Source organism: Semicossyphus pulcher, unplaced genomic scaffold (genome assembly GCF_022749685.1).
Source record: "Semicossyphus pulcher isolate SPU_LCO1_2020_fin unplaced genomic scaffold, fSemPul1.0.p SCAF_7, whole genome shotgun sequence".
Lineage (NCBI taxonomy): Eukaryota > Metazoa > Chordata > Actinopteri > Labriformes > Labridae > Semicossyphus > Semicossyphus pulcher.
In genome coordinates, this window is record NW_027211748.1 from 668,477 (window position 1) to 685,976 (window position 17,500).

The 17,500-nt window shown below is 39.5% G+C and overlaps 1 protein-coding gene across 10 annotated transcripts in view; it reads left to right on the forward strand.

The window, feature by feature from the left end:
• The first annotated feature begins 6,998 nt into the window (after window positions 1-6,998).
• Window positions 6,999-17,500, forward strand: part of depdc5 (DEP domain containing 5, GATOR1 subcomplex subunit) — a 57,477-nt gene continuing 46,975 nt past the window's right edge. For 6 of the 10 annotated variants that reach the window (XM_069684061.1, XM_069684067.1, XM_069684070.1 and 3 more), the window contains exons 1-16: window positions 6,999-7,133; window positions 7,929-7,996; window positions 8,089-8,176; window positions 8,299-8,345; window positions 10,398-10,483; window positions 10,564-10,647; window positions 10,740-10,789; window positions 12,799-12,868; window positions 13,641-13,719; window positions 14,555-14,616; window positions 14,700-14,769; window positions 14,857-14,929; window positions 15,034-15,137; window positions 15,226-15,300; window positions 17,112-17,246; window positions 17,366-17,427. In XM_069684061.1, coding sequence (XP_069540162.1) covers window positions 7,939-7,996; window positions 8,089-8,176; window positions 8,299-8,345; window positions 10,398-10,483; window positions 10,564-10,647; window positions 10,740-10,789; window positions 12,799-12,868; window positions 13,641-13,719; window positions 14,555-14,616; window positions 14,700-14,769; window positions 14,857-14,929; window positions 15,034-15,137; window positions 15,226-15,300; window positions 17,112-17,246; window positions 17,366-17,427 — 1,143 coding nt within the window. In that variant the 5' untranslated portion in view covers window positions 6,999-7,133; window positions 7,929-7,938. Of the gene's footprint in view, window positions 7,166-7,928; window positions 7,997-8,088; window positions 8,177-8,298; window positions 8,346-10,397; window positions 10,484-10,563; window positions 10,648-10,739; window positions 10,790-12,798; window positions 12,869-13,640; window positions 13,720-14,554; window positions 14,617-14,699; window positions 14,770-14,856; window positions 14,930-15,033; window positions 15,138-15,225; window positions 15,301-17,111; window positions 17,247-17,365; window positions 17,428-17,500 lie in introns of those variants that run through there. The other 4 variants (XM_069684062.1, XM_069684064.1, XM_069684063.1 and 1 more) reach the window with 4 other exon arrangements.

Here is a 17,500-nt window from a genome sequence, read left to right on the forward strand (position 1 = left end):
CAGATAAACTATACAAGAATATTTCGAGCCATCTGTCAAACATAGTAAAAAAACAAGGGACATATCGTCACCTTCCTAAAATAATTGCCATTGCCAAAGTCATTTTTTGACAAAAATTATTGTTTTGCCTAAATCATCTCCTCATGATGCTGGCCCCGTCTGGTAAAATCGCCTGCATCCTCAGTTGAACAGATCGTGCAATTCTTCCACTGTAGAATAACAGCTTATGTCAAGAGTGTGACTTAGGTCGTTTTATTTTGCCTGAAGCAAAATACAATGTGACTTAGGCAATTTTACAAGCTTTTCAAGATGTTGGCTGCTTCAAGAAGAACGAAAATCTACCTAGCAACTAAAGTTATTTCCATGATTCAGGGCTTGTCCCCTATTGGTAAGTGATGAGGTTTACTATAATATAGGCTAGGCTATAAATATTGCACAGTTATTTAGTCTTTTTAGTCAGCATTTTAGTCAGCAAAATAGCTAAGTCCATGAAGCTAGCATTTAGCAAAGAGTGGAAAGGCTCCAGAATCTGTGGCTGTTACAAGTGATCGGCTTTCTGTGAACTCTTTTCTGTCTTTTCAAACAATATTTCACAGTTTTTGTCTCATTTTTTCCATGTTACATGATCTAAGTAAGAGAGATTTAAATATACCGTGTTGTAATCTAACAGCTAGAAATTATGTGTATAACTATAACTATAACAATCACAAAGACCCTGTTTACTTTTGTGTTTTTATTCAATGAAAATCTCACTTGAACATAATATTAGTAGTCATAACATCATGTGACTGGTATTATAGTATGCCTGTTGTGCAGTGTCTAGAGGCAGCTTGTGCATGCCTAGGGGTGCAGGCACACCACTTTGGGAATCCCTGATGTAACCTAAATCCCCTGTAAACCCAAATCCACAAAATCCTTCTAATTATGTAATCTAGGGTCTTATGTACATAGACGTACATTAGATGTAAGCATCTAAAAATTTTAGAAACATGTTTTAATCCAAACTCTAGTTATTGCCATTCTTTCTTTGTTAACTTCCCGGACACTGGGGTTAAATTGGGCATGGTTATGTATGATATTTATAACGTCATAAATTTCCTTGAACCAATCAGCCGCAGTTGTCCCGCCCTCACATGTGCAATTACACTCAGCTCCTCTCTGAGTCTGAGCTAACTCCTGTCCACATACTCTGAACGTCTCTGCACATACCTGTAGCAATTAGCTACCTAACGATCGCCTTTTTTCCCATCATGCCCGGGTGGACATCTACCATTTGAGATGACGTGTCATTCTATTATATTCTAAATGGGGACAGACTTGGAGAAGCAGTAGTGTTTCCGCCACATACATTTAGTGAATTGTTGCAGCTGCTGCTTCAGATCTGAAGTTGTAATTAAACAACTCTTTGGAGATTTCTGCACCAAAGCAACGGTCGCCCATCCTCTTCTCATTGAGGTAGAGCACTGAAACATTGACAGGAGTCATAGGACATCAATCACTCGTGAAGTCTTGGCAACCAAATAAACAACAGTGGGACCAGTTTACTTCTATCGGGAAAAGAGGGTCCGCTCCGCATCGCTGACATCGGCATACATGTGCAGTTCTATCACGCAATGTAAACAATCCACGTGCCTCTATCAGCTGTGGGCTCAGTATCAAACTTTCAGCTCCCTGGCGATCTCCCGCCAACAAGCTGCACAATATTATACTGAAATGAGGAGATATTGTCTCTAACTCTGTTTGTCCCTACTCCTAATACATTGATCGTCGCGGTTTATAAGCTTGTAAAAGATTATGTCATTTGGTAATGATTTTGTTTGTTTCGTTTTGATCGCTACGTCATTAATTACATCCCTCGTGACCAAATCGTCGCCGATATCCGATAACATGGATAAGAATGTCTCCATGTGCTCTGCCAATCAAGTAGAGAAAGTTCCAGGACCTCTGTTCAATGAAACATGTCATGCCCGTCGAGTGTCATCACTTCTTTGACAATTTGCCACATTAATAGGCATCAGTCAAGAACCCGGCAAAGAAGAGCTGGGGGAGAAGTGAGGAGCACACGCCTCCTCAGCATTATGTTTAGTAAGTTTGTTAGTTAGGCTTTATTGTTGACACAGTTTAAGGTTTAAAACTGCTTAAGTCATAAAGGCATGTTCAAAAATTTGCCTAAGACATTTATTCCTCTTATGTTACATAATTGACAGACATTGTTATATGTCAATAGTCATCTATTGTCAAAAACTTTTTGAGTGAAATTATTATTAAATATCATATATTCAATATTTGTTTCAGTTTTTTGTGTTTTCTGAAAAACTTGACTTAGGCCATTATTAAGAGGGTGTTTATATCGACCACTTATATTGCATAGGGAGACTCCCTATGCAAAGTGTTGAGATTCAGGGGGAAAGTAGGTATTTTACAAACAATGTCTAGTATGACCTTCCATAATTGTTCTTTGTCATAAACTTCAGAAAGTTTTTTGACATGTTTAGACCAGGTTCCTACAACACTGTAATTCAAAGGGCACATAGCTGGATCACAATGAACAGTATAGCCAATGATCTTTCCCAGAGATTGTGTAACATTTTCCCAGAAGGTTTTTACCTTAGTGCAAGCCCAAACAATATGGTAAAAAGTTCCTTTATCCTGTTTGCGGTGCCAACAAAGATCAGAGTCAGGTGCACCCATCCTATGTAATATGTTCTGTTTACAAAATTATAATTGTTTATTTCATTCTTTACTGATTTGGATGTTTGTGGAGTATTTTCCAGACATAATCCCATTCTTCAATTTCCAAAGATATATCGTCGGTCTCCCAATTTCTTTGAATTGCATTCCAGTTGTTTCCAGATGTTGTGTTCATCAATTTATATAATTTCGATGCTATTTTGTCCTTCTGTCTCAATATTAATTCTAACCTAGATTCAGTGTTTGTCATCTTGGGTATGATTACAGCTTCCCCTAAACATCTGGTCAAATGTGATCTAATTTGCAAATATTTAAGAAAGTCTTTATTTTCAATTCCATTTGCAGCTTTAAGCTCATCAAAAGTTCTCAGTTTTCTGTCATCTGGATTTCTATTATCATATATTATGTAGCGGCTCAAAGGACTTATAATTAATAACTAATTAATATCAAATTATGTAACAATAATCCATAAATCAAAGTTTTGCATCATTATTACAGACATCGGTGTACAAGCTGAAGGAGAGTGAGGGCAGTCATCTTCGGCTCCAAGAAACGATTAGTTCATTACTAAATAACAGAATTTAGGTTTACCTTAAATTAAATGTTGGACGCCACCCAATTTTGACAAAACAGTGAAAACTTTTAATTAGTTATTAATTAATTTAGGCTTGTGATCTCAGGGTTGCTACGAGGTTCTTGGCCATGGTGTACAGTGACTTTACCATTTCATACACACACAAATCACAGAATCAAGGTCTTTATGAATGAGAAATTTATTAAACTACTGACTACATGACTAAACTACTAAATAGAAAATACATGAATGAATGAGGAATAAATGAGTGAGCACAATGAATAGGTTGCACAATGAACAATCTCTAAATAGGATTGACATTAAGTCAAGTCAAATCAGTGACCGTATCTTTGGAGGTTTATCAACTGATTGAATGTATAAAACACCATTCGGCAGTGGATAGTTTGAGGAGCATCATGGAAGACTGTGAAGCAATTTAATATTAGGTTTAACTATAATTTTGATCAAGGATCCTAGTTTAGGTCTAATGCTTATTAAGTCTCTTGATTAATTTCTCAATTGGTAATTTAGCATCAGTTGTCTAACATCAACTCTTAACACTTGAAATAGTATTGTTCACCTGACGATGGGCAGAGTGGCAGCAGCAGAAGTTCTTCCTGGCGGCCTCAGCATTTTGGGTCCCACGTTGCAGACTGCAGGCTTTGAGTCTGTGTCTCTCCATCTCTCTCAGCAGCAGCTGGAGCTTCTCTTCATGTCCTTTGGCTGAGGGGGGTCATAATGGCAGCTTTGCCATATTCAAAGTCTCTTCTGTTCAAAGTCTTTGTCTCTTACGTCATCTTCATTCAAAAGCTTTTACTCAATAGTCGTAAGATTTGGCTCTCAGGCAAGTTCAGTGCAAATTAGGATTCAGGAGTCGCAGCAGGCGGCGTTTTCTGGCCCAGCATTCCGCAGGGCAGCATCAAGGTGAGAACCAGAGGCGAAGAGCACAAGCAGCAATAAGGGATCCTGACTGGCAGGACTCAAAGTTCTAATTGTTTGCGAAATCAGAAGTTTCCTTCACGGGTTGGTTGGATGTCCCTTCCAACATGCTTGGTGTGGCTAGAACTCTGCAGCGGGCCTTGGGCGGCCAGACGACAGGCTTTACCCCCCTCTCTCCGGCCTTCTGCCATTAGGCCAGAGAGAGGGAGAATCACATCAGGACCCAGCAGAAGACTAGTCTTATCCCTTCTCCTTGGGTATTATCCTTTGTGATAGGGGTGTTTGCATTGGCGGGAGCTGCTGACCACTCCCCATCATAAACCATCTGTTGATTCTTTCAGTTAAACTTCTTTAACAAACTTAATATTAATTCGCTTCACCTTTTTAATTCTACCATATTTGAAAGTTTTGCTCTCTCTCCTTTGAAATAAGACCAAATACTTAAAATCACTCACCGAATAAAACTTCATCAATTGAAATAAAAGTATGAAACGATTTCAACAACCACATAGATGACGACCTTAGTTGTTATGACAAATAAGTAAACCTGTACACATACATTTCATCTATATGCATCTGTATACTCTTTTGTACACCAAGTGAGTGAAATAACTTTAATAGTCTTATCAATGCTCCCTCTACCACAGGAATGTGTCTGTGTCCTGTGGCGTGCAGAGGTGCTCAGAGAGATCTTGCAGGCAGATAAATTCACACAATATACAAAACACAGGAAAGGCAACCATTGTCATTCAGTGTCCTTATCAACCAGTTCTTGTTGATTCCCTTTGTTTTGTCTGAGCGTTGTTCAGTCCATAAGAAATAGTTTATTTGTTAATCCCTTGTTAGGGGGTCCATGGTATAAGAGGTAGAAGGGTTGTTGCTGTTTAACCCCTTTATCTTCTGAAAGGTCATTTCCTGAGGTGTCTGGGGACCTGGGATATCACTGGGAAGCATTACTTTTGTCATCTTTATGACTTTGAGTGCAAAGCCCATGAGGAGGTGTCAGGACGTCTGCTCAAACATCCTCCCTAGGTTTATGCACTAATGTACACATGCATTCCTATCAGAGACTTTAGGAAACATGTTACAGAAATATAAGTCTAACACAATAATGTAAAATAATTGAAGTAATAGAATACGTATTAATTAAGGGTTCGGCCTATAGGTTTAGGAATTGTCTGTTTCTTGAACAACTGAAATTCAGAGAGTCACAGAACTGTAGTTTCTGTAGGCAAAGGGGGGATGAGAGGGAGAGTGGGCAGATAGCCACTCATCCTCTCTGTACATTTAGAATCAACAATCAACATTAAGCATCAGTCCAGTAACTTCAGTTGGTTATTACACATAACATATTAGTAAATGTACATTTTAATCATAAAGTTCTTTATTTTCATACAGTTTTTGGATATCTCCATCTTGTTGTTCGAGTGAGTCTTTTGATGTTTGCCAGAAATCAAGGAAAGTCGTCAAGAGCCATAAATTAGCTGGCTTCACTTGTCGTTATTGACCCAGAGGTCATGTGAACAGGAAGAAAAAGATTCTGTTTTTGTTAAGGAGTTAATGATTTTAATTCTTCATCTTCGGATCATCCACTACAATTATATATATCATATATATTTTAATACATTTCCCAGTCATCATTTCTAAGTGCCTGCTATTCAACATGAACCTATCGTTGTTCCATAACAAAACACTTGGGGAGTTACTGACCTTAAAATTTATCAGGTTCTGGACAATTTTCACAATGGAGCAAGAAAACGGAATCAACGGGTTGTCAATGTTCTTACGTAGGGGACCATACCATAGCCCTTGCAGTGAGACTTTGTCTTTTAACATGTCTAAATCTTCCTGTTCTGTATTTTCCCATCTTGTGTCTCTTGAATTAAAACCATAGCCCCATTTTAAAGGATATCTAGAATGAAATGCAATGTAATACTTATACACATTGGGAAGGCCAAGGCCCCCCTTTTCCCTGTCTACATATAAGTTCTTACGGCTAACCCTAGGTGTCTTGTGATTCCATATGAATTCTCTAAATATTGTGTCAACCTCTTGGGGAATGGGGAATAGCTGCCATGAGGAAAGTGATCCTAGGTAAGTGGTCATCTTTAACATTCATCGTCCGGATGGCATCAGCTCAGCTCAAATCAGTGAACATCCAGAGACGAGATAACAATAAGTGTTGAGATAACTTTGGTTATGATTGTGCGCTACACAAATAAAATTTGATTTGATTGAAATTTGATTGAACACCTAACATTGGTTTTTGTGTGTCACCCCAAGATTTTCTGTGGCCACCCCCAGGAAAAAATCCTGGAGGCGCCACTGCTTGTTGATGCTGCTGCTGCTGATTATTATATTTAAAAACAACAACAACAACACTTGAAGCTGTTTGTTGGCACTTACTGACTTTGTTCCCTCCTGTATTGGTCGTTGCTTGTGTTGTATTAACTCTCAGATGTTCGTAGCTTTGGATAAAATCGCCTGCTAAATGAAATTGTAACATTGTAACATGGAGCGGGAGTGGAGTCTGAAGGGGATACTTGGAACAGAAGGAGAGGGAGAGGGGATAAGAGTCACAGGAGACAGCGGTCAGGACGGGCACTTGGTTATTTCTTCAATGACACCCGTTTGATGGGAAGAATATAAGAAGTGAGTAGACTGACATGATGTTACACACGCTTGTACAGTAGGGGGCGGTATGCACCTTAAAGTTGTTTGCGATCCGCCAGTAAACCGAGAGACGATAAGAGGAAGAAGACGAACCAATCACATCACACATTTCAATGTTTTTGAGGAAGTACCACCAGCGTGAGCGAACGTTAGTTAGCTAGAAAACAGCTTTATATCTTCACCCTTCACAAGGTCGTTGTCACTTATTTCAACCATATGCACGACTACTCATCGCATCAAGTTGATGTAACGCCGGGTTAGTCTTAGTTAACTTGGTTTACACTAGCTGTAAGTAATGTGAAATTAGCTACATGCTAACCGAGCAGTCCAGGGCTGTTTGAGCTGCTAAGATTTTTTGTGGTTACTTTTTGTTACGAATCGAATTTTTGATTGCATACCTAAAAAAAACTTGATTGTAAATATATACTGTATGTCTAAAATTAATTATAGGTCTGTACGATAGAGAAAGGATTACGGTAACTTTGGTCTGGGTACATAAAAAGCTTGGCTGGCGGCTGATCATAGGTCGACAGGAAACTTTAGAACAGGGGTGGCCAACCCTGCTCCTGGAGAGCTCCTTTCCTGCATGTTTTAGGTTTCTCCCTATTCTACACACCTGATACGAATGTTTTGCTCATTATCAATCCCCTGAGAAGCTTCAGTTGGTTGATAACGAGCAAAAAAACATGCAGGAAGGTAGCTCTCTAGGAGCAGGGTTGGCCACCCCTGCTTTAGAACATCAGTTTCAACAACTTTATTTAAAGCTCCTGTAAACCCAAATCCACAAAATCCTTCTAACTGTGTAATATAGGGTATTATGTTCCTAACGGCCTTTAAGTCAAATGCAACTTTCTTAAACTTACAACACAGTGTTGAAGCGTATAAATGATCATTTTAATGAATCAGTTAACGTTGTATCACTGAAATACAATGCTATACAGCAATTGAGTTTAAGGATAGAAGGACAATACAAGTGAGCAAATTCCACCAACATGTTTTTTTGCTTTCAATTTTGAGAATAAAAAAATTAACTAGATATTTGGTTCCCCAGCTGGTTCATCATGAAGACCAATAAGTCATATAAGCTTGTGCTGCATAAAAAAGGCTTTGGTGGAAGTGGTAAGCAATAACTTGCATTTCTTGTAGCGTAATATATTATTCCTCTTTTATAAGACTGTGATTGTTTTCAAATTAACTTTGCCTTTGAGCAGATGATGAAGTGGTTGTCAACCCAAAAGTTTTCCCACAAGTCAGTCTAAGGGATATAATTGAGATTGCACACCCTACAGATGAATACAGGTGAGCCTGAATAATACAAAGATCAATGTATTGTTGTTGAATATTGTTTCATTTCTTAATTCCAATTTAAATATTACACTTCTGAGCCCATAATCTGCTATTGCCTCTTTTGAAATTCATAGTCCTCTCCTGCTCCAAGTGAAAAGCCTAAAAGACGACCTTCAGAAAGGTAAATGAATTATAATCTTGCACTATATGTAGAAGCATGTTTGCAATATTGAAGGAATGCAAACAAGATGGACACATTTTAAAAAATAATGAAATTACTACTTAATGAATTTGTTAATGTAGACATCTATAGGCAATTATGAAAAGCAATTAATTGTTTATGTTATTGTTTTATACTAGAGTTGGTAGGACAAAACATGCAATCTGAAGACATCCTCTTGGGTTTCAGAAAACCTTGTGGGATATTTTCACCATCGATCATTTTATTGAACAAAATGTATTGAATATAAATTGATATGAGTTGAGAAAATAATTGGCATATTAAACATAATGACCTTAAATGTTTGAAAAAGCCCCAGAGATCATCAAGTGGTGGAAAAAATAACAGGAGTTCTTGATAATTAAATGCAATCCAACAATTAGGGCTAAACAATGTTGAATCTAATTGCAATTATTTTGACTTGCAAATGCAATTTCGATTCGATTTGCGACGTTAAGGGGAATGAAAATGTTTACCTCATTCTCATTTTCATTGAAAAACATAAAAATAATTTGGTGTGATTTTTGCGGGTAACAGTACAAACAAAGATATTTGATACTTATGTTTATATATGATGTGTAGGCCAGGGGTCCGTTTGTTAACCCTGAAATGAGGGAAACTCTGAGTTTTCCGTTTCACAAAGGGAGGTAACTTAAGCTCTCGGTCAGTTACCGTAGTAACAGACTATATGAACCTAACCTGGGGTCCGTTTCACAAAGCAGGTTCAACAAACTCTGAGTCTAACCCTGAACTCTGAGTCGATCTACTCTGAGATAGGAAACTCTGAGTTTTCGGTTCCAGAACAACTGATCAGAGTTAGTTCAATCAACTCTGAGTAGGTTCAGCCGGAGTTAAGTGCGTGCACGCTGACTGTAAAAAGTCAGCATTAATGGAGCCCCAACACCACGATTCACCATGGCAACGGTACACAAAAAGAGGTCCTCCTACGTCACACCAGTGGAGCTCGAAATCCTCATGCGGACGTTCAGCGAATACGAGCATGTTTTTAGAAAAATAAAGTAACACGGCTGCAGCTGCAAAAGAGAGAGAAGCGGCGTGGGAAGAAACTGCTGCTCGAGTTAATTTGCAAGTTTGAACTGGTCTATTTATTGAATACTTAATCATGACCGGAAGCTAAAATTTATATTAATTTAGGAGCAATCCAGCGGGAGAAAAAACATACATGGAAGCACTTCAATCATATTCTAAATATGAAAGAGATTAAATATCATTCAGTGGCTGTTTTAATGTGCATTAGCTTTATCCCTAACATGATGCTGACTTCACATACATTATAATTCCTATTTCCTATCTCAGAGTAGATCAACTCAGAGTTCAGGGTTAGACTCAGAGTTTGTTGAACCTGCTTTGTGAAACGGACCCCAGGACACCTCTGCAACCCAATATTTAAACTAAAATGGTGTTTTGACACATATTTCACTTTTAACAAATATTGTGCCTCCTATGAAAATTGAAGTAAGCATATTGTGATTTCAATAAAATTTTGGAATTGTTCACCCCTACCAACAACACATGCCTGCAAAACAAGCTGCCTTTGTGATTACCTGTGAAAGCAGTTTGGTCTTACCTAAGCTGACTGCAGAAACCTTCCTATCTTCAAAATCAGAGCTTGTTCTCTTGGCAGTTTTAGATTCAAGCTCACATGTAACTTGGGTTTTTAGTGAAAATCCCACCCCTGTTTGATTTCACAACAGCAAGCAATAGAGGGTGTGACTCTCGTCAGCTGACCTCACCTATTGATGCTCAGAGAGTGAAACTCAAGTGCTCAGCCGTAACAAAGCCTGACAACAACCAATTCCAATATCAATTCAAAGCTGTTTTGTCTTACCTAAGCTGACTGCAGAATCCTTTCTATCTTCACGATCAGAGCCTGGGCTATAATTATATGTTATATGTATTAACGATGTGTTTATATAAATGTATTCAATACACTGAAAATGCTAATGTTATTTATGGTCTACTAAGCATGATGGATTTTTTGTTTCTGTATAGAGACAATCAGTGTGGACCAGACTGTAGCACAAGCCTTCAAACTACGTGCTTACCAGGATGTCATTGTTAACATTGTTGACCCAAAGGTATGTTTACTGTGACCCGTCTGCTTCTCCACCATTTGTCATTAAACAGAATCTCTCAGTCTTTTTTGTCTTGCTTGCAGGATGTAACGCTGGACCTGGTTGAGCTGACGTTCAAAGACCAGTACATCGGCAGAGGAGACATGTGGAGACTGAAGAAGAGCCTGGTGGGTTGTGTACAGGTTTGGTTATAATGCCTGGGCATAATGAGTAATAGAACATTTACATGAGGATGTAACTTTTACCATCTTTATTCCAGGTGAGCACATGTGCTTATGTGACACAGAAAGTGGAGTTTGCAGGAATAAGGTACTAAGCTTACATTTCATTAATAACACTAATTTGGAAAAATGCATTTAAACAAGAACAATGTACCATTAATCAACACATACTTGCACTTTTCTATAATTGAATAGCACTGACAGCAAAACTCTCCAAATGTTAAAGCCCCTGGAAACTCAGCTTGAAATAGCAAAAATGCATGTATGATATCAGTTGAGTGTGTCATAAAGCATCCACAAAAATCTGAGTGAAAATAAACGTTCAGAACCACTAGAAAATCTTCTTGAAAAACAGCTCGTTTGGCTGTGCAGACAATTTCTCAGGACTGTGTAGGCGTGGCAGCTCCCGTGTTGATTGACACCTGCCGGGGTCCGCCTGTCCGAGTTCTCATGGCAACTGTCAACACAACGATGGCGCATGGGAAAGCAGTGTTTCCTCTAGGATTTTTTTCAGCAGCAGGGTAGAGGGTGTTGTACCACCCAGGTATGTGCACATGTGCACATCATATCAAAACTATTGCTGTCAGGTGATTAAAAAAATGAATCTAATTAATTACAGACTTTGTAATTAATTGATTTCAATGAATCTCATATATCAATGATTTCTGTGAGAAGCACGTCACATGTAGACTAACCCTCTTTGTAGATGGTTGTTTCTTACTTCCACACTTTAATTGTTCTTTCTTCTTCACCTCATTAAGTTTTAATTCACAAACTACGTTAACCTGATCACTTTGCTTCAGTCCCCCAACACACCTGCACCTCTGCTCCCTGCAACACTACTGGCCCCGCTCAACCCCCCCGCCCCCGCTTCTGTCTGTCTCTCTTTCTGCTGTGTTGACGGTCTTCATCAGCAGTCTGTTTAATTAAGTCACAAAAGTTACAAATTTTCTCTTTCGCAATTCAGTTCTCACAGCACGTGAGTCGCGTGTGCACGAGGGACGTTATTAATGACGTAGCGATCTAAACGATCGATCGTTACCAAACGACATCTCCTTTTATAAGCTTTATAAAGCGCGACAATCAATGTATTAACAGTAGGGATGTACGGAGTTAGACAGACAATATCTCCTCATTTCAGTATAATATTGTGCAGCTTGCTGGAGGGAGATAACCAGGGAGCTGAAAGTTTGATACTGAGCGCACAGCTGATATGGGCACGTGGATTGTTTACACTGCGTATTAGAACTGCGTATGTATGCCGATGTCAGCGATGCGGAGCGGACCCTCTTTTGCCGTTAGAAGTAAACTGGTCCCGCTGTTGTTTATGTGGTTGCCAAGACTTCACGAGTTCACTGTTTCAGTGGTCTTCCTCAATGAGGAGAGGATGGACGATCGTTGATTTGCAGCGGAAATCTCCAAAGAGTCGTTCAATTACAACTTCTGAAGCAGCGGCTGCAACAATTCATTAAATGTATGTGGCGGAAACACTGCTGCTTCTCCAAGTCCGCCGCATTTAGAAAATAAAAAAATGACACGTCATCTCAGATGGTGGATGTGCACCCGGGACGGCACGCACAGGCATGATGGGGAAAAAAGGCGAGCGTTAGGTAGGTAACTGCAACAGGTACGTGGACACGAGTTAGCGCAGACTCAGAGAGAGGGATTGATCGCGAGCCCAGAAGTGTTATTGCACCTGTGAGGGCGGGGCAACTGCTGTTGATTATTTCATGATTGGTTCGAGAAAATTTATGCCGACATAAATATCTTCACTGACCACGCCCAATTTAACCCCAGCGTCAGGGAAGTTAACAAAGTAAGAATGGCAATAACTCCACTTTGGATTGAAAGTCATTTCTAAACCTTTTAACATGCTTACAAGTATGTACATAAGACTTTAAACTGCATAGTGAGAAGGATTTTGTGGATTTGGGTTTCCAGGGGCTTTAAACAAGATATTGGACATGTACACGATGGGCGCTATATTATTTTATTTTTTAATCTCTGCAGTTGTGGCTGTGTTATCTTTGTGTAAAATTGCAATGATAATGTTTGCCATAGAAATATACTATCACTACATACATGCTAATTTTTCAGAGCCCAAACCAGTGAGCTCTGGGTGAAGGGAGAGAAAGTGACCTGTGGGTACATCAGTGAAGACACGAGGGTGAGAAAAGTTTTGAAAGTAGATGCCAATGTGCCTAGATAACACTTTTCCCCAACACATGCACACAAAGTGTTCCAAATCTTTGAATCTGACCCTTTTCTTTTAACAGTGGAATAGCATATATGTGGGTTAGTATACATAAAACAGTACTGTGGCTTAAAATTGGAAGGGCTTTGAAGTAGTGTAAAGCCCCTTGCACACATGTACTGCAATAATTTTTCCACTATGTGTTTTAAACTTAGTTATAAGATGTGTGGATACAAACACCCCAGCTGACCAGGCTGGGAACTCGACATTGGGTCTGGCTGGGGACAATTGTTGCATATTGTTCTCACTTTCTGTCCTGATCTTAATGGACTGTAAATGGTAAATGGACTGTACTTGTATAGCACTTTTCCAGTCTTCCAGCCACTCAAAGTGCTTTACACTACATGTCACATTTACCCTTTGACACTTACATAAACACACGGATGGCAAAGGCCTTAGTGCCAATCTCCAATCAGGAACGAACTACATTTTACATTTATACTTTGACATGTTACTGTGGCAGTCAGGGATTTAACCCCCAACCTTTTGATTTAGAGACAATCACTGAGCCACAGCTGCCCCCCATCTTTGAAAATTTTTTGGATACTGATATGTATATTAAGTATTAATGACTGTAATAATGTGGACCTGACTCTATTCTGTTTACTATAATTTGGTCACTTGAGCCTTTATTTAATGTAGAGTCATTCATTTCTCTTAAATGTCTCATGACCATGTGACACAGGTGGTGTTCAGATCTACATCTGCGATGGTGTACATTTTTATCCAGATGAGTTGTGAGATGTGGGACTTTGACATCTATGGTTTGTTGGACTTCTTTGATTTGTAACTCACACATTATAAGGCAGGGGTTCCCAAACTTTCTGACTACACGGACCAGACAGTAACAATCATATTTTTGACTGGGGGACCGGGGGAGGTTTTGACACACATGCGCATAAATCACGGGCACACGGTATTTCCGTGAAAACCCTTTATAAAGCATGAAATACTTCTTCACGCTGTGACTGAGATGAGCCGGAGGTGATCCACCCGCAGTTTATCAGAGTTATCATGCCGTGCGGGGAGGAGACAAAGTTAGGAGAGGGCAGATATGATGCAGACCTCTGTGTGTTTTGATGCTTATACCTGAATCAATAACGTTGCAATCCGTCCGTATTTCTGCCCACAGTTAAAGTAAATGTAAGCTAAACTTATAAACGTCTCCACAGGCTGTCATATGCCCATATGCTGTGTAGTTCATATATTTCACTGATACACACAGAGCTTTAGAGGGGCATTGGGCTTCTTGATCAAAGTTTCCTGGGATGCGAAGCCAGGGTTGCCAGGTCCGAGGTTTTTCCAGCTGAATTGGGCGAGTTTTGAAGTGTCTTTAGAGGCGTGAGGCCCTGTGCGGTTGCACACTTCACACAGCGAATTCGACGGTTCTGACTCCGCGAATGTTTGGAATGTCACAGACACCTATTGGGTGTCGCGGCCCGGTGCTGAACTACCCACGGCCTGTTACCGGTCCGCGGACCGGGGGTTGGGAACCCCTGTTATAAGGCACTTTTTGTTTGTATTATTTGAATGACATACATTTTTCATCTTGACAGGTGACTCATGAGGAAAATAATTATGTGAATGTTTTGCTCTCAGGTGATCTCTACTTTGAGAAAGCTGTTAATGGTTTCCTATCTGATCTTTTCGCCAAGTGGAAGGTTTGTGATTCATTTTTGTCTGCCTCTGTTGTATTGAAACTATTGTAACAAAAACATTGTCTTAATATTTATTATTTAAACAGGAAAAGAACTGCAGTCATGAGGTGACAGTTGTACTTTTCTCACGTACATTCTACAATGCCAAAACTATTGGTAAGTCTGTTTTATTCACAATCACAGTGAATTATGATTTGAAATTTGTATGAATGCATTTATAAATGCACTTATAATTTTCCCTAGAGGAATTTCCTGAGATTCTGAGAGGGTCCATAAGACAAGATCATGAGGGACGTTTTTATGAAGACTTTTACAGGTACAGTACTTAGATGTTTTATTCACCATATTTAAATCTCATCATAAAGTTACAGACTAGATGCTTAAGGTTTTTGTTTTGACTCTTAACTGCTGTGGGATCAGGGTTGTTGCTCAGAATGAGAGACGGGATGAGTGGACATCACTCCTGGTCACTATCAAGAAGCTCTTCATTCAGTATCCTGTCCTGGTGCGGCTGAAAGAAGCAGGTAGCGAAAGAGTTAGGAATTTGTTCAACCACTGGATCCATGGTTCAGGTGCCTGTAACCAAAACCTTATGTTTTACTTTCATGCCAGATGGTTTTCCTGTGTGTTATAACTCAACTGCTGCTCAAGGAAACTACTTGGAGGCCATCAACCTTTCCTTTAATGGTATGTAGTCTAATATCAGAGCTGAGCTGAAGTCTTCTCAGAAAATGAAGAATTATGAACAGTTATGTAAAACATGCAACAATGCTAAGCATATATACAGTACTGTGCAAAAGTTTTAGGCAGGTGTTAAAAAAATGCTGTAAACCAAGAATGCTTTCAAAAATATAAATCTTTTTTTATCTTTATAAATTTACTAAACGATAATTGAGTGAACAAAAGAAAAATCTAAATCAAATCAATATTTGGTGTTACTACCCATTTCAAACCAGCATTCATTCTTACAGGTACACTTGCACAAAGTCAGGGATTTTGTAGGATTATAGTCAGGTGTATGATCAACCAATTATACCAACCAGGTGCTAATGATCACCAACAATGTAGGTTGAAACACAGTCATTAACTAAGACAGAAACAGCTGTGTAGGAGGCTTAAAACTGGGTGAGGAACAGCCAAACTCTGCTACCAAGGTGAGTTTGTGGAAGACAGTTTAATATCACAGGTCATACACCATGGCAAGACTGAGCACAGCAACAAGACACAAGGTAGTTATACTGCATCAGCAAGGTCTCTCCCAGACCAAGATTTCAAAGCATACTGGGGTTTCAAGATGTGCTGTTCAAGCTCTTTTGAAGAAGCACAAAGAAACGGGCAATGTTGAGGATCGTAGATACAGTGGTCAGCCAAGGAAACTTAGTGCAGCAGATGAAAAACACATCAAGCTTATTTCCCTTTTAAATCGGACGACGTCCAGCAGTGCCATCAGCTCAGAACTGGCAGAAACCAGTGGGACCCAGGTACACCCATCTACTGTCCAGAGAAGTCTAACCAGAAGTGTTCTTCATGGAAGAGTTGCAGCCAAAAAGCCATACCTCCGACATGGAAACAAGGCCAAGCCACTCAACTATGTACGGAAACATAGTAACTGGGCTGTAGAGAAATGGCAGCAGGTGCTCTGGACTGATGAGTCAAAATGTGAAATATTTGGCTGTAGCAATAGGCAGTTTGTTAGCCGAAGGGCTGGAGAGCGTTACAATAATGAGTGTCTGCAGGCAACAGTGAAGCATGGTGGAAGTTCCTTGCAGGTTTGGGGCTGCATTTCTGCAAATGGAGTTTGAGATTTGGTCAGGATTAATGGTGTACTCAATGCTGAGAAATACAGGCAGATACTTAACCATCATGCAATACCATCAGGGAGGCGTATGATTGGCCCCAAATGTAGTCTGCAGCAGGACAATGACCCAGAACATACAGCCAATGTCATTAAGAACTATCTTCAGCGTAAAGAAGAACAAGAAGTCCTGGAAGTGATGGTATGGCCCCCACAGAGCCCTGATCTCAACATCATGGAGTCTGTCTGGGATTACATGAAGAGACAGAAGGATTTGAGGAAGCCTACATCCACAGAAGATCTGTGGTTAGTTCTCCAACATGTTTGGAACAACCTACCAGCCGAGTTACTTCAAAAACTGTGTGCAAGTGTACCGAGAAGAATTGATGCTGTTTTGAAGGTCACCAAATATTGATTTCATTTAGATTTCTCTTCGGTTCATTCACTGCATTTTGTTCATCGGTAAAAATAAACTATTAACACTTCCATTTATGAAAGCATTCTTACTTTACAGAAATTGTTCAGGGATCTTTATTAACTGATGAACCCGTAGTCCTAATTTTGACTTTAATTTTTTACTTTAAATTTAGTCTGAAGTTAATATGAGGTTTTAGCGGACAGAGTTGGACAAATCAAGTAGCAATTAATGTCTTTATAAACAAAGAATGAAAGACGAGAAAAACTGACATAATTTATTTTGCAGTGTTTGACAAGCACTACATCAACCGTAACTTTGACCGCACAGGCCAGATGTCAGTGGTCATAACACCGGGTGTAGGCGTTTTTGAAGTCGACCGTTTGCTTATGATTCTCACCAAGCAGCGTATGATTGACAATGGTTAGTGTGACTACACAAACACATTTCAAACTTGCAGCCAAACTGAACAAATATACACAGTATTCAAGGATGATTTAGGAAGTCAAAAATGTTGGTGACACATTGTTTTCTTTCTTAAGGTATTGGTGTAGACTTGGTGTGTATGGGGGAGCAGCCATTGCATGCAGTACCATTATTCAAGGTAATATACTGTATAGTGTCTCTTTAGGTGCAGGCATTATACCTGTTGGTTAATAAACGGTCATTCCCTCTGT